General features: G+C 40.8%; 1 protein-coding gene across 1 annotated transcript in view; it reads left to right on the plus strand.

The window, feature by feature from the left end:
- The window catches only part of LOC309875758 (cadherin-6), a gene marked incomplete at its 3' end in the record, with an annotated part of 99,581 nt that overhangs the window by 39,201 nt on the left and 34,864 nt on the right, over positions 1-25,516 (plus strand). The window contains exon 2 of the mRNA XM_082755443.1: positions 12,704-13,058. Coding sequence (XP_082611569.1) covers positions 12,831-13,058 — 228 coding nt within the window. The 5' untranslated portion in view covers positions 12,704-12,830. The remainder of the gene's footprint in view (positions 1-12,703; positions 13,059-25,516) is intronic.

Consider the following 25,516-nt stretch of genomic DNA (forward strand, 5'->3'; position numbering starts at 1 on the left):
TTGGTAATTGAGACTACGCGGATACCTTAGACAGGTGAATAAACACTCATGTTTGCCTTCAGGGCAATTTGACAATTTTCAGCTTACATCAGTTTGCCCCATAATTAGAGGTGAGAAGGAAACGGGAAAGCAGAAAGTGGGAGGACTTCGGGATCAAAGCTAAGTGACCTTGACAGGAAGGAGGCTTTTATCTCTCCAGAAGGAAGCCGCCTCAGTTGGCGACAGTCACAACTCATGCAATATTTAAGATTTTGGTGTGGGACATATCGTGGGTGCAAATAAGTGCAATTTTTAGGAAAGTCTGAGATTTAATTAAATGCATATTTTGTTGCAAAAGCATGGATTTCCCTAGGTACAGTCAGTAAACGTTTGATCACTTCATTTAATATTTAAGCTGCAGCATCTTCTGCTGTAGTCTTTAAAGTCAGGCTAACAGAAATTTTACCAATAAAACTGGAATAGCTGCTATTGAAAAAAGCAATTGTAGAACTAAAAATGTTTTTTTGTTGTTGTTTGTTTGTTTTGTTTTGTTTTTTAAAAAAAAAAAAGCAACAAACTGGCTCCAGTGATACAAAAATCAGGAAATTCTCATCATTTTCAGCAAGACCAAAGCCAGTTATTTCTGTACACTGCTATATTTAAAAGTATCAGAGAAGTTTATTTTTTTCTCAAGCCAAAACTGAAGACGTAGAGTACTCTTTGCAGTCATGGAAGAACAGCAGACTCACCCTTCTCTGATACAGAGCAGTGTCAGAGACTGCACTGACACTTCAGTTGGTCAACTTCCTTTTATAACTGGAATTACTTCTCCTGAACATTTACTGCTTTGGGGAATACCTTTTAGATGAAAAGGAATTTCAGAAATAAGAGGGCAGTCTCTCTTGTCCAGATTAGTATCTCATTGTTTTTTAAACAGAGACATCTGTTTACAGGCATGAAAGTAGAGATTATGCAGAAACAGATTCATTTAATTCTGCTCCTCCCAAACTGCTTATCCATTTCTCTCTTTGATCTTGGCTATCAATCCTGGCTACTCCATGGAGTTAATTCAGAATCAAAACTCCACTGAGCAACAAGGGCCAATTTTGCAGTCTTCAATGGCTTGCACAGAGCAATGTTCCTCTGAATCCTGGACCAAGAACAACCGCTTGCATTGCCCATTTTGTATATTTAGGATTAGCTTCTTTGGTTGCCTAAAACATAAGACAGAACTATCTTAGATGTTTCTAACCCCCAGCTTGCTGCATATACGATAACATAATTATTTAGCATTAATAGCATAATTAAGAGTTGCAGTATGACTCCCCAATCCGTTTCCTTGAAAATAGTAGCAGAGTCTGGCTGGAACAAATCTAAAAACAAAACACCATATTCAAGTCTCCATTACACAGGGGAAGTTTTCAGTAATCCCATTACAAACCTGACTTAAAAAAAAAAAATAATAATAATAAAAAAAAAAATATATATATATGTATATATATATTCGCCTTCTGTTCCAAAGGGATTCCACTTACAATTGCAAAGAACTTAACAACATTGTGAACACCCATTGTTTTAAGGCAGATCAAGTAATGTTACCCAGACTTCTTTACTCCTAAGAAGCAACATGCTTACAGGGATCTGATCATAAACCCCCAAGAGGTGTTTTCTCATGGGGTTCAATGCCCAGAGAAGCATGCCTGAATAACAGAAGCATGGGCTTAGTCACCCGCACAACATTTGATGTTAATGGTATATGCACACTGAGCTGTGTGCACCAAAAGAGAGAAAATAAATAAATAAATTTGTGATTCAAATTTCTTCAATATTCCTAATTAAACAACTCATTAAGGTTTTTCAAAGAACTAGTGACATAAGTGGCATTATGAAATACTTCAGAAGCTATTCAGTCACAAGTAACGTTATTCTTTCATACATTTTCATATTCTAAGAAACATGAAATTACTAGCAAAAACATATTAAAAGGCCCCTTTCAAAGAAGAAAGCCACCTCTCAGATTAGCGATTTGAAAAGCAAGTATGCATGTTTCCTATTCAGGGAACTTCAAGAGTTTCAGAAACATCACTCAGCGTTCACAAAACCTCAGTTAAGTAATGAGTCACCATGGCTGGATTGCAGTGAAGTGGTGAAGTTTCTTGCCCCACCTGAAGTCATGGGCTGATTTCCCATACGGGTTAGAGATACATCACAGATAGTTCCAGCTTAGAGCTGTACTATGAATAGAGATCATCTTGTTTGGACAAGAATATCCTAGAGAGCAGAGTCCTAGAAAATCCCTGCTGTAATGGCATGGTATTTATTCACCCTGGATGAACAGGGAGCATGCCTCATTCCCATTTAACAGTGATCATCCAGCCCTAGTAACTCTGAAATCACTCACAAAGGGCTCAATCCCCCTAAATGCTACAGCTTCTTTTGCCAGCTGTGAGGAGAACCCAGGACTCACCACAGGTGTTTCCACTCCTGGCCATCTAGTCTTGCTTGAGAAGATCTCCAAGCTCCTTAATGGGATCCCAGGGAGGATCAAGAGCTGTGAGAAGGGAGGCCGGCAGACCTACATTAGCTCTCCTGCCTTCTGCTACAGCTTCTTAAGCTGTGCAGTTAATAGGGGTAGCGTTAAGAGGCTTTTAAAGAAGCCATAGCCTTTTAGTGCAGCCTGTTACTGCCATGATCAAAGAAATAAGAGACTCTTTCATCAAAAAAAGAGACATGACCTACTAATCTACAGTTCTTTTAATAGCACATTTGTAATGAAATGAGTCTTAATGGGCATTCCTCTATTTTCCTGTTAATTGCTCCTGTTGGAGCGTATTTGCATAAATGGAGTTCACTTGCCCGCAATATGCTGAGCCTTACAGGGATTGCTGATTGGTAGCAGCCCACATCCATTTCTCCATGGTAAATGGCTGTGGAAGTCCACAAGAAATAAGAAAGCCCTTAATGATCACATACAAAGCTAAAGTTTAGCTATTTCTGCCCTTCCCAGGTCCAGTACATTATGCTCCACCTACCAATTGTTTTCTCCTAAGTTCAGAGTGGGAATTACCATATGTTACTGTCAAAAAAGCACAGACAACTAGAGAGAGCATCAAGCCTCTAGCAGAGAGAAAGAAGCAAACAGCAGCTGGTAACTAGAAAACTACTTAAGAAAGATAACTGCTTTGCTCTGCCACAGATGAAATGGGGCGTGCTGGCAACGGGGGTGGTGAGGAAAGTCCCTGTAAGGGAGAACTGCAAAAGGCAAGCCGAAGAGATTAGGGTCACTAAAAAAGACTAAAATGCAGCAGTCAAATGTGGGATTGGGGCTTTCCTAGAAATGTGAATTTACAGATGGCTGTAAATAAAAAAAAAAATAATAAAAATAATAATGACTCATTACATATGAGAAACGTATAAACTCCAACATGCCTAAATTGGAATCAGGCGAACTCTGCTTACCTGGTTTGCCTCAATTAGACCACTTGCTCTAATAATTCTGGTATCTCTGTCTGTGGGTTTCCTCTGTAGGAAACAAATTAGGACTTCAGCAATTAGTATCACACTTGACAACAATATATACTGCCCAAAGCAGAACCAAAATACTCTGTCAAAGAATTTTCTTCTATCCGTGTCTGTTATTGAACTGCCTAATTACTACTGTCAAAAATAGTCAGTCTTTGATAGGAAGATACGCTAGTGCCTGCTGAAAAAGAAGCTCCCCCCTGCTTGCTTTTATTCCTGGCTACGCATGTGGCAATATAGCCTCTGCCTTCACTGTCACACTGCAATGCTTTAAGAAGAACTGCAATGCCACTGAAACAGCTGCAAGCCCAGCTTTTTCTCTTTTCTCAAGCCAGGTTTTGGAGAGTATCTGTGACATCTTGGCTTAGAGTAATTGCTGATCAGCACAGAAAGGATCTGTTGCCTGTGGCTCTGTCTCATTTACAGGAGCTTGTGGATGACATCAGGGGCCTCTGATGGCATGGAGGCAGGTGCCTAATAAATGGTAGGTGGATGGAAAAAGCAAAACCCAGCATCTCATCTAGTTAAGAAAAAGATAATTTTCAGGGACAAGCTGACCAAGATTTCTTTAATGTGTCTAATAATTTGGATTAGTTCCCTTAGTAGAGATTTTTAGGTGCTGGCATCTCATATTATTCTAAGAATGGAGTCTTGTTTAAAATAGCTGTATATATTTTCTTTAAGAAGAAAGTCTAAGAAGTCACTGATCCCTTCTAAGAGCCTGTCTATGAGACTTTCAAGTACCTGAGTCTAGAAAGAAACAGAAGAAGAGATATTCACACTATACCTCTGTTTCAATGAAGAGACAAAATGCTTTAACTTAGGCACTTCAAGTCACCCAAGACCCTTCCTCTCTGGGTAGGAAGGCTAGGTTCCTTTTCAGACATCAAGTTTTGGTGCATAAGGCGGAGTGACTTTTTCTTTTATGACACTCCTGCTTTAAAGAACCTGATAATAAGAGAGAAAAAATATTTTGTAGGTTTAATAATAGCTTATTGCATGTATGAAAACCACAGTACATTTCATGAGGGGGTGGCAAAACTGGAGATTTCCAGCAAGTACTGTGATAAGGTTTTCCTACAGCATTTTAATGGCTTCAAGGATATTTTTTGGTACTGCTGAAAGCACTTTGGCTATCACTTCAGGCACATCTACTACTTTGCCATCAAGGTATTGATTAGGAATAAATGACCCATGTGCTAGATATGCCCAGGAGTGGAAGTGCTACCAAGTTGTTTTCCTACTAAATAGTTGTTTTCTTAGCTGTTTTTATCTCCCCTCCATCAAGAACCAGCTTAATATTATTTACAGTATTCTGCTGTATCACCTGCTAGTCACATACCTGTCCCCATTTTCAGGTTGTAACACAGTTTTAGCTGAATGCTTTTCTCTGCAGGGGAACAATGAAATGCCATGGATGCCTGTCCCCACATCACCTGCACGAAGCAGACGCAGCTGGAAGCCTTTGGCAAGATCAGTTCCTGCTTCCTGTTAAACTCACACAGAAGTAGCTCACAAAAAGAACAGGATCAACCCTTTCCATGCAGCTGCTGGCTTCAGAGGTGAACAGCCTGTGACACCTGTGTAGGGTTGCTGGAGTTCCTACTCTTGCCTGCAGACCCAGGCAACATCAGATGCTTTTCCAGGTGCTCCTGCTGCAATGTCACCTGCCCGCACGCCCTGTAGCATGCACCAGTGTGCAGCTGGTATGTGCAGCAAAGGTGCACGTGGTGATTAAAGCACAGGGACTATGTCTTGACTGGCACACCATCAGGAAGGAAAAAAATAACAATGTGATTAAAGTGCTGCTGTATGACTTAGGAAAGCCGAGTCCAGGTTACAGCCCTGCTACAGGTAGAACCATAAAATGGTTTGGGTTGGAACAGACCCTTAAAGGTCACTTGGTTCCAGACCCCTGCCATGGGCAGGGACACCTCCCGCCAGACCAGGTTGCCCAAAGCCCCATCCAGCCTGGCCTTGAACATCCCTCCAGGGATGGGGCATCCACAGCTTCTCTGGGCAACCTGCTCCAGTGCCTCACCACCCTTACTGTAAAAAAAAAAAAAAAAATACATATACATACATACATATATATATTCTTCCTTATATCGAAAATGTCTGATTTATATCTAAATCTTCCTTCTTTCAGTTTAAAACCATTGCTCCTTGTCCCTTCATACACACTGTGGTAAAAAGTCTTTTTCCATCTTCTGTATAAGTTTACGTAGTGAAAGGCCACAGTAAGGTCACCCCTGAGGCTTTCTCTTCTCCAGACTAAAGCCCCAGCCTTCTCAGCCTTTAGGAGAGGTGCTCCAGCCCTCTGATCATTTTTCTGTTCCTCCTCTAGACTTGCTCCAACAGGTCCACATCTTTCTTGTGTTGGGGGCCTCAGAGGTGAGCGCAGGGCTAACAAGAGCAGAGCAGAGGGAGAATCCCCTCCCTCACCCTGCTGGGCACGCTGCTTTTGGTGCAGCCCAGGGTACAATTGACTTTCTGGACTGTAAGCACACATTGCCAGCTCTTATCTGATTCTTCATCCACCAGCAGCCATAAGCCTTTCTCTGCAGGGCTCCTCTGTCAATTGATCCCTAGTCTGTGCTGATATTGGCAATTACCCCGACCCAGCTGAAGGACTTGGATATTCTTGAATGACCACGGATTAGTCACTTAGTGCAGCCAAACAGTGGAAACAAGATTTCCTCTTTTGTGACATGCCTCTATCTTGTGTGTTGAGACTGTTTATGCACAGCGGATATAAGACATGATTTCAGTGTTTCTAAATACAGAGACTTAGCATCGGCATCTCCGAAACAAGACAGTACTGAGGCTCTTTTCAAACGGCAGGTGAAAAAATCAAACTATCTGAAAGCAGATAAACCACATCATCAGTCCCCTCACCGGCTACTGAATAATCTTATAAAAGTCATGCAGTCATCTATTGCCATTACCTCCGAGGCACAAAAGGGAGAGAGATACCTCTCACTTTGCCTATTTTGTCAGCGTGTGCTTTTGTGAAGGCTGGTGTTTGTGTGCATTCAGGTTCACTGGGGTTAAAGCAGCTGCATTGTTCAAAAGGGCCATGCTAATAGATCCCAATGCAGGATGGAGGTAGTAGTTATCTTAACATTTCTGCTGCATTCAGTTATTTTTATAGTTCTGGACCTTTTCTCCTGCTGAGAGAACTGAAAAAAAAATGGTTTTCAAAGACACTATAATCAACCACTGCTGGCTGCAATTACATTGTGTACTTGATGTCTTCAGAAAGAACCTATGGTTAAAACTACAAATCTTTTGGTTTGAATTCTCCTGGCTCTGTTCTGTTTGGTATTTCAGAGGTGTATTTACAGAAACGATCGCTAGGGCATACGGGTTTATATAACAAAGATATCTATAAAAAAAAAAAAAAGTGAGCATCAGAAGATTAAAATTTCATCAGCTATCTTTTTCTCTGAAAAATTGACTTTTTTTTTTTTTTTTTCCCTTTTTCCTGTTTATGACTGATATTTACAAAGGAATACCCCATGGAGAATGAAGGAAAAAGGGCATTTGGATTTCAGAGCAGTAAAAGCTAATTCACACTTGAGAAAATTATTAGATGGAGACTTTCAGATCTAACTGGTCATAAGAGAGACATAATTGTAAAGTAAGCTCAAACTCAACTGCTTTTTAAGTCCAAGTCAATTATGGACAAGTCTGCAATGTTACAGCTTCTGAGTACATGAAACTTAGTTATTACTGGAAATACCAAGCAAGAAATTCTTTCCTATATATAAAAAATTATCAATATGATATATTTGAATATATGAATATGACACTGAAAATAAATGGATATGATAACTTTGGAAGCCTCTATTTCTCAAGGTTAGTTGGAATACTTTCTTTTCTTTGTGTAGCTATTGCTCCTTTAACCTTTCTCCCCATGATGAGAAAGTAATTTTTTTGCAGATTTTCCTTACAGCCTTAATCCTTTTCTTGCCGTCTTGCCTGCAGGGTAGCAGAACTTGATGTTTGTGAGGACAGCCCCAAGGACAGCTTGAGGTCCTGCCTCCTCTGGGTTGCTCAAATTCTGTTAGGGACTGGGATATTGCTTCTTCAGCATGGCTTTGCAGCAAGGTAAAAATCCAAGCAAATAACCATCAGATCCTCACCTAGCATACCTAGTTCGAAACTGGGGACTACCACATCCTACACACCAAATCTAGGACTCGGTATCCAGCTATTCTGCTTTCCCCCATTAATGCTCTACCTTCCTCTCTCTCAGGAAGGCCTGACAGGTTAAACACTTGCACCTGATGTCAGGGCCAGGGGAGGGTCCTTCTGACAGCAGATGGTGATTATGGAGAGCACCTCTGCCTGGACCCAGCACAGGACTGGCAGCTGAGCCTCTTGCATAGGATAGCTGCAAAGCTGCAACCTGTGGTCTGGCAGCCACAGCTGGCAGTTTGCTCTGTAGAACTGTTGGGGATTTCTGCAGGGTCATTCCACCTGGTAAACTCACTTGGTGTTGGCTGGGTAAACATCTAGAAGTTATTATATCAAAATACTTGTACCGCTTTCCCCCATCCTTCATCTTCTATAAAATTAAACATAAATTAAAGCTTTCAGGGCAGAACCCTCTTTTTCTTCTGAAGGTAGTGGTAGACACTTCAAGTGATATAGTTGTTGCTTAAGCCAGGGACTAGTTTCCACCTTTTCACCACTGCCCATAAAACAGGCTTGATTTTGAGGCAGTAGAGGCACATGCACAGGTGCATTCATAGTGTAATACTGCTAGAATTAAACAGCAGGGTCTGTTCTTTGCCTTTGTACATTTCTTTCCCAAGAACCTAAGCAATCTTGATGAGCATAGATACAGCTTACTTCTTCAAGGAAATATTTTATTTTTTTTTAAGTTAAACTAACTGTTCCTGTTAGTTGAATATTCATGGAGTATATCTGTATCATTCCCCATACTCCGTTTCCTCAATTATTATGACACATCAGCTATTAACACTCACCTCTTTTTCACTCTTCATGTGAGAATAACAGTAAATTACCAATTCTTGAATACAATCAATGTTAAACCAAATGTAGTAGTGGACCTTAATCCTAATGTGTGAAGCTTTGCACCCAATTCTCAAACAATGAAACTATACTTAGATGACTAAGGAATAAAAGATCTATTATAACGGTACTTCTTCTTGAATAAAGGTTATGTCAGAAATTTTAGAGACACTGATGATTGTTGACATATTTAGAGACTATTTAAATCTAATCATCAGCAGCCCATAATGTTCGACATTGATATGTATACAGAAACAGAACTGAATTCATGGGATTTGAAAAGAAATAATTCTCAAGTCTAGGTTCTAGGACAATTTACAAGTCATATTCCTTTGGGAGTCTATTGAGGAGGGAATACAATGGGGCTGAAGAGAAAGGAATGAAAAAAACAATGTTTTCCCTCTCCTTACCGGTGCCTCTGATGGGAAGGCTCCTTGCTAGTCTGGTTGATTTAACCACCACCTAGAAGGAGCACCACAACCCACAGCGCTGGGAGTGTAGGTGGGACCTCTCTGGGGTTCCTCCTGCCAAGAACCTGCACCTGATGGCTGTCACTGTGCTGGAAAGCCATCTCCAGGACTGTGCTCCCTCATACACTGGAGGAACCCTGATGGACATTTCCTCCGATTTCTACTTGCAGTAATGAAGTACTTCGCAGGAAGGGTGTAAATTCACACTGAGTTCTCACATCGGTGGCATGAAGACATCTACATTAATGAGATACTGGGGGAAAGGGCGAATAGAAAGGTTGACTATGAAAATCGTCACCTAGGGGAAATAATTTTGAAGTAAGCTGATATTTATAGTGATTAAGCAATTGTCTGAGGTTTTGATCCTTCAAAGAGGCATGAACATAAACTTTAAATCTGCGACTTGTCACATCGAAGACAGTTCTTTGACTGCAAGTGACATTGCTTTTATGTTAACAATCATCATACCTAAACTTAGACTGGGATTTTTTTTTTTAAGGTTGGGTATGCAGATTCCTCCTTCTCCCATAAAAAGCCCAGATTTGATATATATTTGAGCTGACGGAGCTAAGCCAGTTGTCTGAGATTGTTGTACAGTAAAATCGTTTTTCACTCTTGACATTTCAGTTGATTAACACAGTGCGTTCCCCAACCAGCTGACCAGCTGATGTTTGAGCAAAGTGAGATGTCTGAAGTGCTCTTTCTGTCTTTCTGCCTGTCTTTGTACAATGTCAAGAAAACAAAGAAATTTTAGCTCCTGTCCCTTGGTGTGGACCAAAGGAAATGTCCCATCAATTATATTTGCACACCTTCAGTTAGAGAAAAAAAAATGACTTGTTTTCAAACTGAAGATGGGAGTGAGCGCAGATTGCAGGCGAGGAACCATTACGGTGCAGAGACCTCTCTGGAGCATGAGGCATTGGGACTGAAGCACAAAATGTCATTTAAAAGCCACAGGAGCTCACTCTTTACTAAAGGCTCAGCTTGGAGTATGTCGTTCCTGTCCTTTTTATTCACCTCACTGCATTTATCATTATGACCCATAAAATAGTTATCAGCACCTATAGGGCAAAGACACCCTGGACTTCGGTGGGTACTTACCCTGACTGCATATTTAAGCCAAGGTCTGTAAAAGTGTCTCTGCTCTCTTGCCACTCACACAGAGGTTGTCAGGGCTTAGCTGCTCAGCCACTATGCAAAGACCACCCAGTCAAGAGGAACATTATGGGATCATGCCCTTATTTCAGCTTTTTGGACACATTTCTGCAGAGGAGAATAAAAGACTGTGTTTGACAGCTATGATATCATTTTCGTGAGCTATATTTCAGCATGAGCCACTATAAAACCTCTCCCATGACATCAGAGCTGTGAAATATAGCTGACTTCAAGTGCAGAAAATTCCTCCACAGGAATAACTGTTTCCTGGCAATTGGCATTTGAAGGACTGATCCTTTAAAAGGATGGCACAAATCCTATGCAGGTGACTCTGCTTTAGGCAACACTGCTCAGAAAACATCACATACAGGAGCAGAGGCATAGAGCCCCACTGAGGGATTTGGCCATAGAGGCAATGTGATGAGCACTAGGGGAGCCTGTCAAGTGATGATTTTCATTCCCTCATGCCTCAGCAATCCACGTAGACTTCACTAATTGCAAAATAATAGGTTTGCTTGTACACTGTGCTCCCTACCTCAGACCCTGCCTCCCCAGAGAAGCAAGCCACGTGTGTGCAGCCTGAACTTGCTTCTCCTTGTCCTTTCCCACCCACGCTCCATGCGAGCTTCATGCCAGGCGTGCTGCTAGAGGGCTCTCTCTGTGTATGAACATGTTTACACGGGGGTTGTGCCTACAGAGCCATGGGTCAGCATCTGCCTTATGGCACTCAGAGCCCCCAGACCTGCAGGGCTGATACTGCCTACAGAAGACTCACCCGTGCTAATAAGAGCTCACTAGGTGCCTTCCCTGCTCTCCGGAGGAAACTATACCACTTCAGAATTAACTGTGCCTTTTCCACTCCTCCTCTTAATGTTAAAAAAACAACTCCTTCCCAACCAGAAGTTACCTTCTTTTGCTATTTTACCTTGTGAAGCAGTAAAAAGATATTGTTTGAACAGCCCTGTTCCATTACGTACTATCCATTTAAAAGCTAAGTGGTATTTCTTTATAGAAAATGATTTACTAAGAGGAACCGTAAGAGACTTGAGGTTATTTTATACAATTTATTACTAAGAACAGTGACAACCAGAAGAGTGGCTAACCCGAGGCATTGTAAATGCTTTAACTCCATCAGTGTAGCTCAGAGGCTAAATTCTGCCTGATCTACACCTTTAAAAAAAAATTAAAAAAAAAAACAAAACACATAAAATATAGCTTAAAAATTATCTTTGATGTAGAATACGATCCAAATAGTGACACATTAAATACTTAGAAAATTAAACAAACCTCTTGTGATTTGATATGAAGTTAGATTGCTATTCAACAATTTTATTTACAAACATTGCGAGCTGTTATGTTGAATTTTGAGCTGGTTCAGAATGATCTATATTTTTTGATCAGAATATTGAAAAAACTTTTCCAAAAAGCATCTGTGCAAAACAAAATGAAAATCAAGCAAATGAGCCTTCTTTAAGAGTATGGATCTGTTTGGACTAAAAAATTGAACAAAGTGTTTATGAAAAGTACTCTTATATGTTGTAGAATGTTTCTGTCAACTAATTCTGATTTCTTCAGATTATAAAATGTTCCAGAGCTGATCATTAGGCATTTGGTTATCTGATATCATTTCTTCTTTGTGAATAAAAGCTTTCAACTGCTTTAAAACAGAACTGTCAACACCGAGCTGTAGTACTGCATGGATGGCTTTTTTCATGACGAAAATCATGCAGTCTTCTGAGATGGGGATCATTTTCACATTTATTTTGTAGCTGCACAGATATTTAATATTAATAATAGGAAACGGTAGCTAGTAAGAGCTCACAGATAGAGATGAACGAGCTATTTTTTGTAAGTAACTAATGAAAACATTTACATATATAACTATGTATTTAAAGATTCAAAACTCAACATAAAACTCAGGCAGTAGGTAAATAAGAAAACCGAAATGTCCACTTAATCTCCCATATAGTATTAAACAGGCCTAGTGTGTGGGACATATTGACAAATGCATACAGATATTTCACTAACTTGTTTACCTGATCCTTCTTAAATGAAGTTAAAGGCAACATTCCTTAAATTTTAGGGGAATATTCTGGAGTTATTTTCAGTCCATAACTATAGCAACCAAAATGCTTCCTGAGAAGAGTGTGCATTCTTGCTAGCCCTTCTTCAACATAGTGAATCCTACCAAGATCTCTGGTCAGAAATTAATCAGTTATATCCTGAAGTCCAGGTCATAAAAAAGGAAATGCCTTGTTTGCCTTAGTCCTTGAATGGAAGTAAATCGAGGCAAAGAAAACAAAAACAAAAACAAAAACAACAATAACACCACCAAAACACATCAAGACTACCTCTTCCAACTCAACATAGATTAACTCCAGTTACTTAAAGGACCACCTGCAATGTTCTGAACCAGGAGTAGCCCTACTTTTCAATGATCACTTTTACTCTTCTACTTTTTGGACTTGCTTGCTGTAATGATGGTTGTTGAATACCTTTGAAAATACTTAAAATGTTATTATTTTTCTTTTCAGAGATCCTTTGAGACTGCAAAAGCTGTTTAAAGGAGGAAGACGGCATGAGATTGGATTCAGTGCAGTAAAGTAGGTTAGTCTGAGGACAAGAAAAAAGTTGCTGTTTAGATCTTCTCGTGTTGCCGTGATGAGAACTTACCATTGCTTCTGGCTGCTGTTTTGGGCTGGTCAGCCCCACCAAAGTTTCTTAACTTCATTGTCAAAAAGGACTAGTGGCTTTCCAGAGAAGGGAAAGGTTTTGGTATTGTCTGGAAACAGCAGGAGAGAACTCAGTCGTTCCAAAAGGAGCTGGATGTGGAATCAGTTCTTTTTATTGGAGGAATACACAGGAACTGACTACCAATATGTTGGCAAGGTAAGATTCTTTTAGACACATCTGTGGTTTGATCTTAGAAGAGTCAGAAAGTCAGTAATAGCAAGTAGGTAAGAACAAAGCCTGCTACAGCTTGCACTTCTCATTCCTGTCTGCCCAGCTTCAGAGGACATTAATTCAGCAGAAAGGTTAGTACACTTCAGCTTCAAATTGTAATTCACAACAGAAAGTTCCCAGTTTAACTTGCAAGTCCTATGGCCAATCATACACAATTCTTTTAGAGTTGTTTTTTGTTTGTTTGTTTGTTTGTTTTTAATAATTTTTGTCCGGAAATAATGCAACTCAATTATAGGACAGCCTAGGCCAGTTATTAGCTTTAAAATTTAATACGTGTTTTCCTTCATTCTCTGCTCCTTAGCTTTGTAGTGTCAAACTATATATACCTGAAGAGGGTCTAGTCCAAGATATTTGGGATTCACAGTACTCATAATTTGGTGAGGATTTACTCTACCCAACAGACGGCAACCATTTCAGTGCTTATTCCGCACTGCACACACCAACGCTGCAGCCACTTTCTGATGAGGTTTCGTGGTGCTCTGTGACATGACCATCATACCACAAGCCATGCTATTACAAAGAGTTGAAGCACACTGTGCTTGTACACTAAGCAGTGACAAGCAGCTAAAAACTGCTAAGCTCAAAGCATGCTGACAGAAAAGGGTCTACAAAAAAAAACAACAAAACTTATACCACCCCAACTCTGAGAATATCCACCTCCCTGAGCCGCAGACCCCATGTAGGTAGCAACCTTTGTGTGAACTGTAGAGCGACTGCACTCGTGGTAAATCTAGAGAGTCTAGACTGCCCAAGGTGCCATAGTCTATAGGAGTCTCTCTTGCAGAATATAGAAATTATGCTATCGATGATGACATTCAAAGTAGAAACAACACAGCTTAGTTTTCCAAACTAAAACGGGATTGTGTCTGATCTAGTTTGATCTTTCAAGCCTCTCAGCAAAGGCTACAGATCACAGTGGTTTGACATTTTATCTCCCTCTACAAGCTTCTGAGCATCCCCATGAGAGATGGTGGCTGCTTTTCTTGCCTGCCAATCAGCTGTCACTCAAAGCTGGATGTGACACTCCTTTCCTACTAAATGGCTGCAAGGCATGATTCAAATGAAGAGCTACTCAGCTGGCGTAACACTCATAGAGCTCCAACCAGGATAATCAGCATTCACGAAGAGTACCATTGAGCCCAATCTACAGGAAAAAAGCCAAAGGCAGAAAGTCCTCAGAGAGAAGTAGAAGGGAAGATAAGAGGGTAGGAAAAAAAGCCAGAAGAGAGTAAGAGGGGAGAAGTAGAAAGACAGAGGTGGATGGAGAGGAAACTTTACAAAGAGGAATCAAAACAGAGCAGGGGCAAAGGAAAATCAAATGGGGATAGGAGTCAGGAAGAAAGGTTACCTAAAGAGAGCACAATAAAAACAGAAGACAAGACAGCAAACGAAGAGCAACAACAAAACCCAAACAGATGAGAAATATGGAGTCAAGGAAAAAGAAAGAGCACAAACTGGAAGACAGCACTCCTCCACGCACTCTTCTGTTCCACACATTACCTGGGGGGGTCGAGGCAGTGGGGTCTGTCTGCAGCACATCATTTCCACTGCAAATCCTGACGTTAAACCTTCCCAGTCCCAAGTCCCCCACACTTTCCACTGCAGAATTCAAGCAGAATCCATTGACTTCAGAGGGATTGATAGGGGAGCAAATATTCCTGCAGGATAAATTTGCTGAGACAGTTAAAAATGGTCTAGTTGGACCAGAAAATCAAGAAAGTTTGAAGTGGAGTCACTGAGAGAGAAAAGTGGATGTTAAAAAAAGTGTGGATGTTATTTTAAAAAGTTATTCTCCTGTCTATTGGTACTTTAATATAATACACTTACTGTTACAAAGCATAGAAATGACACATAATGTATAAATGTCATTGATTCTGTGTCCCTGGGCTGTTCACAAGTGGCCTTTCACACGTCTTTCAAATGCCAGAACTGCTCACACCCTTGTAATTGAACAATTAGCCAAAAGGCATGGAAGAGCAGCCATTTATTATTAGAGAAAGTTGAGTATTGGTGTGAGGATAAATGATAGAAACAGCTGAATGTCTCCAAATCGAGGTAACCAGGCAATTTAACTGAGCAATTAAACTTGATTGGTGTGGGCAAGTGAGGATAATGAACATGTTTATGAAGCATATTTTAGCTCAGAGGACAAAATGTTAACTTTAAATATGAACTGAAAATATTTGGCTATCTCCTTTTTATTCTTGTATCATAAGGAAATGTGAATTGGAAGGTCTTTGAAAACAGAAGCAATATAAAGTAAAGTAAAGGGGAATGGTACTTGTGTCTTTCTGTATAAGCAGTCATATCTAGCTGTTCTGTTTTTTTGTGTTCAGTGGTCGAAGCTAGTTGGAATTAACTTCAGAATTATAAAAAAGATGTACATAAGCTACAAGAAAAAGAAATCTTTAAGGCTGCTTTTGCTTTTGTCTTTTCTGTTCATTGTTCACATCTGTTTAATTCAGACTCCTGTACCAAAATTTGAGACGTAACATGTCTGCCGTAAAAGACTCCAGCAGCATTATTTCGATAACTGCCCAAATTACACTTGTGAAAGCCTGTAACTGTTTATGCTACAAACCCCACATTTATATCATAATAGTTTTGGAGAGAAGGGAAGGAATGCATTCAGGTCCGAGATAATAAAAAAGGTAAGCTCTGAGGATATCAAACAGCGGTAGAGCTCAGGGCAGTACTGAATGCAATGCTGAAGCATCATGAGTCACAGACCAGAGCACTACAGTGCTCTGTGGACTCTATATCCAACAAACCCAAATGCTTCCATCCTTTAGGAGACAATTGCCCAAGCATATACGAAACATTAGCCATTTTCTGGTACCCATGGTTACTGTGAACTGTTACAAAGAGGTCCCCAGTTTTGTTTGACGTGTATTTTACTGTCAACCCAAATATGCTGCCGTGTCACCTTGGACACAAGAAACTGCTGGTGTTATCAATACAAGTTGATCATAGGCTGTGGCACTGACACCAGGGCCACCATTTTGTCGTCCAGTGTTTGTATTCCTGCACTTCATTCCCGTATATTCACAAAATAAATCCTTTTAAAAAGAATAGAAATTCACACCTCCAGTCCTGGTTAGTCTCAGACACGACAATATAAGGAACTTGTACAGAAGTTCTAGGCTGGAATTATTCATTGCACTGCTGAATAACTTGTGAGCCACAGCTATTTGCTGAAGTGTGATTGATGGGCACGGTGACATTTTAACCTGAAGATATCTTTTCTTCTGGTTCAGGAATTATGGCACTTGGCAGGGACTCAATCCCAAAATAAAATAAAAAGATTACATGAGCATCAAAGTAGAGAAGTGCCAAGTACTACAACCCAGAAAAATCTGCAACACTTGAGTTAGGTTTTTACAAAGATCCAGTTGTACCAATGGTTGTTTTGTACAGTTTTAAAGGTCTGGGGTGAACATTGCTCTAAATCACAGGTAAACGATGAAGTGGTAGCACAGCTATATATGAAAATATATGCTATGTTCCCTAGAGGTCTTCAGATATTACTGGGCGACAGAGTGAAAAAAAATCTGCCCTGTTAAAATTGCAGGCTCTGAGGCGTAGGTGCCATTTGTATGCAGCTGATGTCTTTACACAGCTATTCCACTGGCTGCATAAAATCCATGTACTGGCATCCATCACCGAGTCATCTCGTCAGAGCACAAACCCACAAGTCATTGTTACATAAAGGGATAGGATGCTTCTTCCTTTTAGACTAAAGAAAGGTCTGAACAAACCTTAAATCTTACTCATTAACCCAGAAACTGCTTCTAGCAGCCTGCAGTAGAAAGAAGCAACTTGCCTTCCTGATAACAGCGAGCACAACTGTGGAGCGGTTCTGTCACACTCTGCCTCTCTGACAGTAAAAGGAAACTTCCAGACATACTTTTCATTTTCCCTGTGTCTTACTGATGTTCGTATAATTCAAGCAGTATGCTTGCCTGGAAGCTATCTGATGTTTCTACCTGTACCACCCATCATAAACAATCAACCTTTGCTGACAACTCCATTTTTCAAGGAAGATAAAGTCAAAGTCCTGCCGCTATGTGCCCTGGCAAAGCAGAAAGGAGACTGCAGCACTCTCAGCAGCACCAGACTCCTTTCAGTTGGTGTCAAATGAACACTGGGAAGGATGGGCTCCCCTCTGTCAGGAATGGTGTAGGCACCATTGATCCTGCTTCTGAGGAGGAGGGATGCACTGGATATTGCAGTATAATTTCCAGTACTGTTCTGCTTTCTTTTCCCTGATTTTACTTCTGGCTGCAGCTGTTCTGCAGGCAAGCACCATCAGAATCAAACCAAACCAAAGGCAGAGTCTCTTCAAACCACTCTGAGTTAGTGGGACTAAGTCACATACTAAATCACAAAACAAACAGGATTTACTTGCTCTACCTTGAAACGAATGCTGTAACATATTCCTGATGTCTTCAGTTTCCTGTTCCAAATGCAGTGACCATTTGTTATCTTTACATCGCCTAAAATTAAAACTTCTATTTGTGACTTCTACCTGTTGAGTGGGTCTACTCAAAACAGTTTTAGATTTCTTTTGATGTTGAGGGTATCATTTCTTTTGGACTAGATTCAACGCTCTGCTTCCAGGAGAAACGAGCCGGTCTCTGAATGGCCTCTTGGTGCTGAGCAGTTCCTGGTCTTCGAGGGGCTCACAGCAAAACTGTCCACCTCTTGGTTGCATCAGCTGAGCTGATGATTGCAGCGTAACCCAGAGCCCACACAGGGCTCCGTGCTGGATCCCTGTCCCTGGCAAGACCTCAGCATTGCTCTTTCACAGCCAGATGTGCACATGAAATTTGTGCACACCACGCAGGAGGAGGAGGATTAAAGCTTTGTTCCTTTCCAGATGCAGCCTCCCTCTGGCACAGCATCTGTGTGAGGGCACCAGGGTCCTCAGGGAGCACTAATGGCTGTCAGCACCATGCTCCGCAAAGCCACTTTTCTTTTAGCAGGGCACAGGGCGTTTGTGGACCATTTGTGAAACTCCTGCCCTTGCTGCTGACAAGAAAGTCACAAGGTCCTTCACGAAGACCAATATTAGTTACTTGCAATGGTATGTTAAACACTGTCATGAAAGAAGCACTAGCACCAGCACTTTATAAATGAGGAAAATGATGTACAGGGAGGTTAAGTGACCTATGCTAAAAATCAGAACTCTCTAAACCATGATCAAAAACAATAATAATAATAAAAAAAAATCAAGAGTTCTTAGCCCCCACCTGCCTCCTGCTTCAACAGGCTGAGTATGTGTCTTTCTTGTAAAAAGTGGAACAAATGCCGTAGCACATCTGCACTTCCTTATTCCTCATCCATCATTCATATTTTATGTTCCACCACTTGACTTTCCCAACTGCCCTTCGTTCCTATATTGAATTGCACACACACAAACACACACACACGCTTGTCTTATACTCCTCTTTGAAAGGTTTACTGGCGCTGATAGATGTTCTCTATACTCTCAGTCCCTGTGGAATGGAGATAATTCTGAAACGAGGGGCAGTTGAGAGGTTAGAGGCCCAGGACGTGAATCCAGAAACAGCTTGCAGATTTTAAGCCATCGTATGGGGACTAAGAAAGGAGATAATGAGAAATGGGTGGGATGCGCAAGGATGTTATTCAGAAAATGAAAGGGAGGAAACAAAGCATGTTTAATGTTTACGGTCCTCATAATTGTGAATCTGCTTGGCATCATCCTTATGCCCAAACACATTGCACAACATTAGAGCCTTACAACCATCTGTCTCAAACATACCACATTTCCTCCTTTATGGCACATGATGGTACTTACAATGTAACGGTACATAACCTCCTCCCCTTCTTCCCATTCTACCCAGAGAAGCCAAGGCAAGCACATCCTGGGACCCTCAAGCCAGTACTTCTCTCTGGCTTGAGAAACAAAAAGAAATGAAAAAACCTTATTTTTCATCTCTCGTGCCCTGAACTCCGTAAGTTTGTTTTCCGTATGCTAATGACCCAGTGCTTACATTTGAGGCCACCTCTTTTCACAGATCATCCTGTCCTCCCCTTGCCAGCAAGCTGCCTGTTTTCTTGAACTGTGTGCCCTTAGACTTCTAGCTACAGAAAAATAGCTCAACGCATTAATCTTTCTTCCCAAGGACAGGCTGCAGGTGAAGTTCACACAATTTGGAGGGTTACTTAGATCACTGGTCTTTGGAGCTGTGATTACCCTTTTCCTATTTGTTTATATAGCTGAGTAAAGTCCTCACTATAAAGCTGCAATGTCACGAATATGGAATTTGCAGGGCAGCAACAGCTAAAACCCCCCCTTTTCAGGCTCAAGACAAAGATCCATTGTTATTCCACCATTCATTATTTACAGTTGGCTCACCGACAATATTAAACCATAAAGCTTAGAGAAATCTCTTTATTAAATGAAACTCTTATCCTCTGTGACTCCCCTTGCTTCTGCTGCTGTTTCTCTTGCTGCTGAACAGAGGTTCACAGTGGGGCAGCAGCAGACTGAGAGCTGTGGCCAGTCAGCATAGCATTTCAAAACACAAAGTGAAAATGTGTTGTGATGTGAGTAGCTACTGCTGATCCGTATGCGTTAATGCAGACCATGTCTTGCTTTCACCATTAATGGGGTGAAACAAACCTTCGCATGCACTTGCAAATACTTCAGGGTTCAGTGAAGCTTATACTTAGTATCAAAGTCTGAGGCGGCAGATGAAGGAAAGGTAAGAATCACACTCTGGAAGGAGGGGAGAAAGGAAAAATATCAATCTTTTTTCTTTTTTTCTTCTAATTTCACTCCCCAAAAAGTATATACCACCACCAAGAAATTTTGTAGAGGAAATAACTGAGTCAGCTGAGAGCTAACCTGTACGTTACAGGAGAAGGGAAAAAGCTTACCAGCAAATGTTTATTCTGGATCTATCATTCCTACTGTTTTCTTTTCAGAGTTGTTTATTCTGGGGTTATATCATCCGAAGAAGACTGCAGCCCAGCTATCCCCAGCTGCCATATGCCATGTTGTACCGAGCAGGATTCTAGCAAAGCCCAGCTGGATTGGCACCTCTGTATAGCAATCCTGTCTACCTGGCACTATTTCTTCTGTCTCTCTGCGAAACATCAAGTGTTGTTTCACCACTAGACATCTATTTGAACAAAGAAGGTTTTACTGCCCTGCACAGCTTCATAATCACCATTCTGTCTTCTTTAGTGTGTTTGTCATCTTTGCACCTACTATATCTTCATGTTGGAAGGCTGCATCAGTCAAGTCAAGTAATGTGTGTAACTTCTGTGTTTAGAATCATCTCATAGTCAATAAAGGGTTAAAATCTCCCTAAAAGACAGAACCAAACCATATCACTGTACCTTTGGCTCTGTGACATGGTTCCTCCTACATAACAGCCCTTGTAATCCAGCTGACTCGGGCACCAACCCGAGGAGTTAAAGGGCATGCAAAGAGAGGTGTCAGAGTGTTCACAGCTTCTTTCCACTCCATGCTCTTTCTGTGGTTTTACACATTTCAGGTCAGTTGCTTAAAGCAGATTTAATGCTGCTTACAACTGCTAAAATCCCTCGCAGAATGTCCTGTACACGTAGGGAATAACAACCTCTAGGGGTGTTGCAGACAGAGAGTTAATGCCCTGTGCATAACAACTCTTGCATGGATATTCATAATTGTAAGCTGGTGTGAGCTTGAGCCTCATGCTACTTCCAGTGATAATGCCCTCAGGATCTACACAATGCACACTGACAAGCCCACCTCACGCAAATACCTCTGATTTACCTACAGAAAATATTTTCTGGAAAACTACTTTCAGATGATTTAGACTGATTGGATCATATCCATTACATGTTCTTAAGATATTTCTTTATTCCACAAATACTAGGTAGCAATTTGGAGAACACAGACACAAATATTCTCACCAAAAGAATTCCAGGCTCTCTACTCAAAATCAGCCCCTGTTCGTAGACAAGCTGTGTTGGATCTGAACTGCTGAGGACTGAATATCACTCTGACAGAATCACTGAATAATGCAGGTTGGAAGAAACCTTTAGAAGCCCTCCGGTTAAACCCCCTGCTCAAAGCAGGTCCATTTATAAGAGGTTGCTCAGGGCTTAGTCCAGTTCTGAGTATCTCCAAGGACAGAGATTCCACACCTTCTTCAGTGCTTAGCCTTCTCTCCTTTCATTTTTTTCTCCTAATATTTAATCACAGTTTCCCTCATCGTGGCTTCTGTCTACTGCCTTTCATCCTCCATCTTCTCTAGCTCCGTCTTCTCTACACTGCCCCATTATGTAGCTGTAAACAACAATACGCCTTCTCTTCTTAAATCTAAACAAAAACATTCCTTTCTCCTCTCTTCATACATCATACACTCCAACCTCCTAACCCTCTCGGTGACCCCTCTGTAGACTCCCTGCAGTGTGTCAATGTCTTTCTTTTACAGAGGAGGGACGACACTAGATGCAGCGCTCCACTTGCATTCTCACGAGCCCTGAATGGAGGAGAATGAACTATGCCCTCTATCAATGGGCCACACTACCTCTAAAAGAAACCAGTGTACAGCTGGCTTTCTTCTCAGCAAGGACATGCTGCTGATTCATTTTCAGATTTTTGAAACGAAACACCCGGATCCTTCAATGGAAAAATGTTTTCTATCCAGCCTGTACTGCTGCAAGAGATTAGTCCAGCACAGACACAGGACTTTTTGCCTTTGCCTGTGCTGATCTTCATGAAGCTTCTACCACTCCATTTCTCCAGGCTGCTGATGTCCTTCTGGATAGCAGCTCTTCCTTCCCAATACTGACAGCTCTCCATGCAACCAACCTCAAGTTTTTTGTGATTTGTAGAATTGCTGAGAGTGCATTCTATCATGCGAGGTGTTAATAAAACCATTAAGCAGTTCTGACCCCCAGTTAGTTCCTCCTCCGAGGAACACCACGAGTAATCAGCCGCCAGCTGGACTTCTAACCACAGATCTCAACCCTTTGAGCATGGCTATCCAGCCAATCTTCCACACGTTACTGTATCTCACCAATTTGTCCATCAAAATACTGTGACAAAGGCTTTACTGAAGTCATGCAATATCCTCTACTCCCTACTTGTCCACTGTGCCATCCATGTCATCATGGAAGGCAAACAGGTTGGTAAAGAGATTTGCCATTGCTCAATCCACACTGGTTCTTCCCAATCACCTTGGTTTTCTCCATGTTCCTAGATTTAGCTTCCAAGCAATTTGCTCCCTGGGACTGAGGTATAGCCGGCCAGCCTCTCATTCCAGCTCCTTCTCCTCCTCTTTTAGCATGGGTATCACTTTCCCTGTTTTCAGAAATTAGGAACCTTCCTCAATCACTATGGCTTTTCAAATATTACGGAAAGAAAACATTCCTTCACCATCCTTCGATGCATCCTATATTATCCCATGGACTTGATTTTATCTGATTTGTTTAAAAGGTCTTTATTCTTTTTTAATTTTTATTTATTTATTTTTATCTGCCATGTAATGCGTCATGTCACCAGCTTTTGCTGCCAGGCTCAAGGACCTTTGAGACTTGAGGGCAAATTGCACTTTCACATTCTCGAGCAGTTCACCTCTCTGCACACGTCCAACATAGTGCATCCTCTGGTCAACTCATCAATCACTTATGTGAAGAAATTGTCTTATGGCACTTTGCAGAAACCTGGGTTGCAAGACATCAGAATGATTAAAGTCCCTCACGAGTACCATAGCCTGCAATCACACACCTTCCACCATCTGTCTAAAGAAGCCTTCATATACTTGGTTTCTTTGAGTAGGCAGCCTGTAGTGGATGCCTACCATGATATCACTTGTGGTGGTCTGTCCTTTTATCTGCAAGCTCTTGAGTGATTTGTCACCTGTTATTCTTCTTGAAAGAAGAATCTACTCAGTGGCAACCTAGGCTCAGGTTTCCCATAAGTAAACTCTTGGTCTAGCAGCCTTCCTCAGGAGGGCCCTGTCAAGATTTATATATGAGGCCTTTTCAGTTGCCTCACACAACTTCTTAATTATCTGTTTACACAACACAAACATTAGAAACAAAGTTAGGAAACATGACAGCATGGAGAAATTTTTCCTTTCTTCACTTTACAGCCCTAGATGAGCCAGGCATGCAAACAGATTAAAGACTCTACTGAACCTGTGGATATGAATTTATTTCCTTCTTGTTAGATCTTCATTTAAATGAGAATGTGGCTTCTCCTTTGTTTGAGTGTTCGTCTATATTCTCGCTTCTCCACTCCCTACTTTCCACCCTGCCACGTACACTTTCACCTAGCATATAAAATTCATACACATACCTCTGGATTTGATTGGCAGCTTTAAGTACAGCTCAGAAAATCAAGGGGTCACCTTTGTCAGTAAGCAAAGGATGAGCATTTGCTTTCACGCACATCCATCAGGGAGTAGTAAGAAGCTGTTACTTACTGAAGAAGCCTGATGTTTTATTCAACTACATCCCAATAAAAACATTTCTGGATATTAGGCCAAGCATGATTTTTTTTTTTCTTCCATAGTTCATCATTAAGTGATATCTACTCACTCCTCCCCACCCCTCCCCAAAGAATAGAGATTTTTACTGCATTAAAAATGTATTTCTTCATCTAACTTTATGAATCCATGTTATTGCCACAAAAAAAGATCAAGGCTGATATAATATTAAAGTTAAGGTGTTGTATTTGCCAATGATTTAGAGATATTTTTTAAAGTTTGGAAGTCTGAGAAAAACACTTTTCAGTTAAATGGGTAATTTTGACCTCTTATAAAGAGTAAGCCCTGGGTAAATTTCCTGAGATACTGAAGGCAATCAAAGCTGGACGTATAATACAGACTGATTTCAGTAACTCTTCTAATCAAGTAATTTAGGTATTAAGGGACATATACTGAGACAAATTATTAGTTACCAAGGTGCACGTTTATAGAAAGTACTCTTTTTTTTTGAAGAAAAAAATCCTAATTTCAGTAAATACCTGTAGTCAGCTAGCATTATTTGAGTTCCCTTTCTGACTAAGTAATGCAGTGCAGGATAGAAGTCCCATAAAAGTCAGCTGGAGATCTTCAAAGATACGTGGATCAACCCACAAAAGTATTCTGCCATAAAATGACTACGTACACACACAAACTCTTATGATACCTTTTTCCTGTGTGATTTTAAAAAGACTGCATATATGTATGTATATATGTAGTAGATATCTGTATATATACATATATATATATATATGTCTTCTGGCTCAGTGAGTACCTTTTCTTGCAAAAATGGAAATGCAACATAGTCAATATCTTATTTAATAAAGTTAAAGAATGAAGGTACATTAACTATGCTGTAGGTATCTTTTCCTGTGCACATACCTGTCTTTGAGATATACAAGGATGTCAGGATATGGGAGCTATTTTGCTCTGACTTGAAAGAAAGCTACAAGGAAAGTAGGTGCTCTTGAATTGTATTTGCAATTCTCATTGAAAAAATGGGGATTTAGGCAAGAGACTTCCATGGAGGCTGCCTTTTCTTCAGGGACTCATTGCACTCCCACTGAAACTCATTACAAGTTAGGCACTTAATTTTCCTTAACTCCACAGCTCACCCAGCAGAAGAAAAACCACACATATATTTTCACTTTTGCACAAAGTCATAAGTTTTAAAACACCTCCAGATGTTATTTGAGCTCATATAGCCAGCTCCAGAGTGCAGAAACTCCCCCTTCTACCCCCTCCCTTAACTAACGTGTGATGACAGTGACTTTCAGATGGTAGAGAACAAGCACCTGAGAGCAATTACAGTTTGTAGTGTTGTAGCTGGATTAGGAATAGGACATCAACCCATCCGCTAAATGCAGCAGGCACTGGCAAAGCCACAGTATTTCCCTTGCTTTAATCCAGTTTCTTCAGTCTTTCTGCAAGCTAACATAGAGCAAATTATACCTGAGACTTTCAAATCATGTTATAATCATTATGTACTGAACTGAGCATTGTTAACAACCCACATTTGACTGCAGGAAGAACGCAGAAGCATCAAAAAGCGATCTAAGATCAGACAGTAAGACTGTGACAGAGACAATATTAAAACCTGCAAGTCCTGTATTTTCAACTACAAGCCTACCTTTCCCTTACATATCTTGTGTTTTTGTCAGAGACGCACTTGCATGCACTTTACTCCTTGCTGTTGTTATTTTTTTATACCAAGCACATCATCAGTTATGCCTCAAACTAACCTTCCAGTTTAGTCTTTAAGACACATTCTCGAATCCAATGACTGACTATTCAGTTATGGGAGGAAACCTGCAGTGAAGAGCAAGTCTGTCTCCTATAACAAAATGACTTGTGCAGCTCTTTATGGCTTTCAAAGCTTCAAAGGACTGAATT

Source organism: Aythya marila (genome assembly GCF_965140915.1).
Source record: "Aythya marila genome assembly, chromosome: 2".
Classification (NCBI taxonomy): domain Eukaryota; kingdom Metazoa; phylum Chordata; class Aves; order Anseriformes; family Anatidae; genus Aythya; species Aythya marila.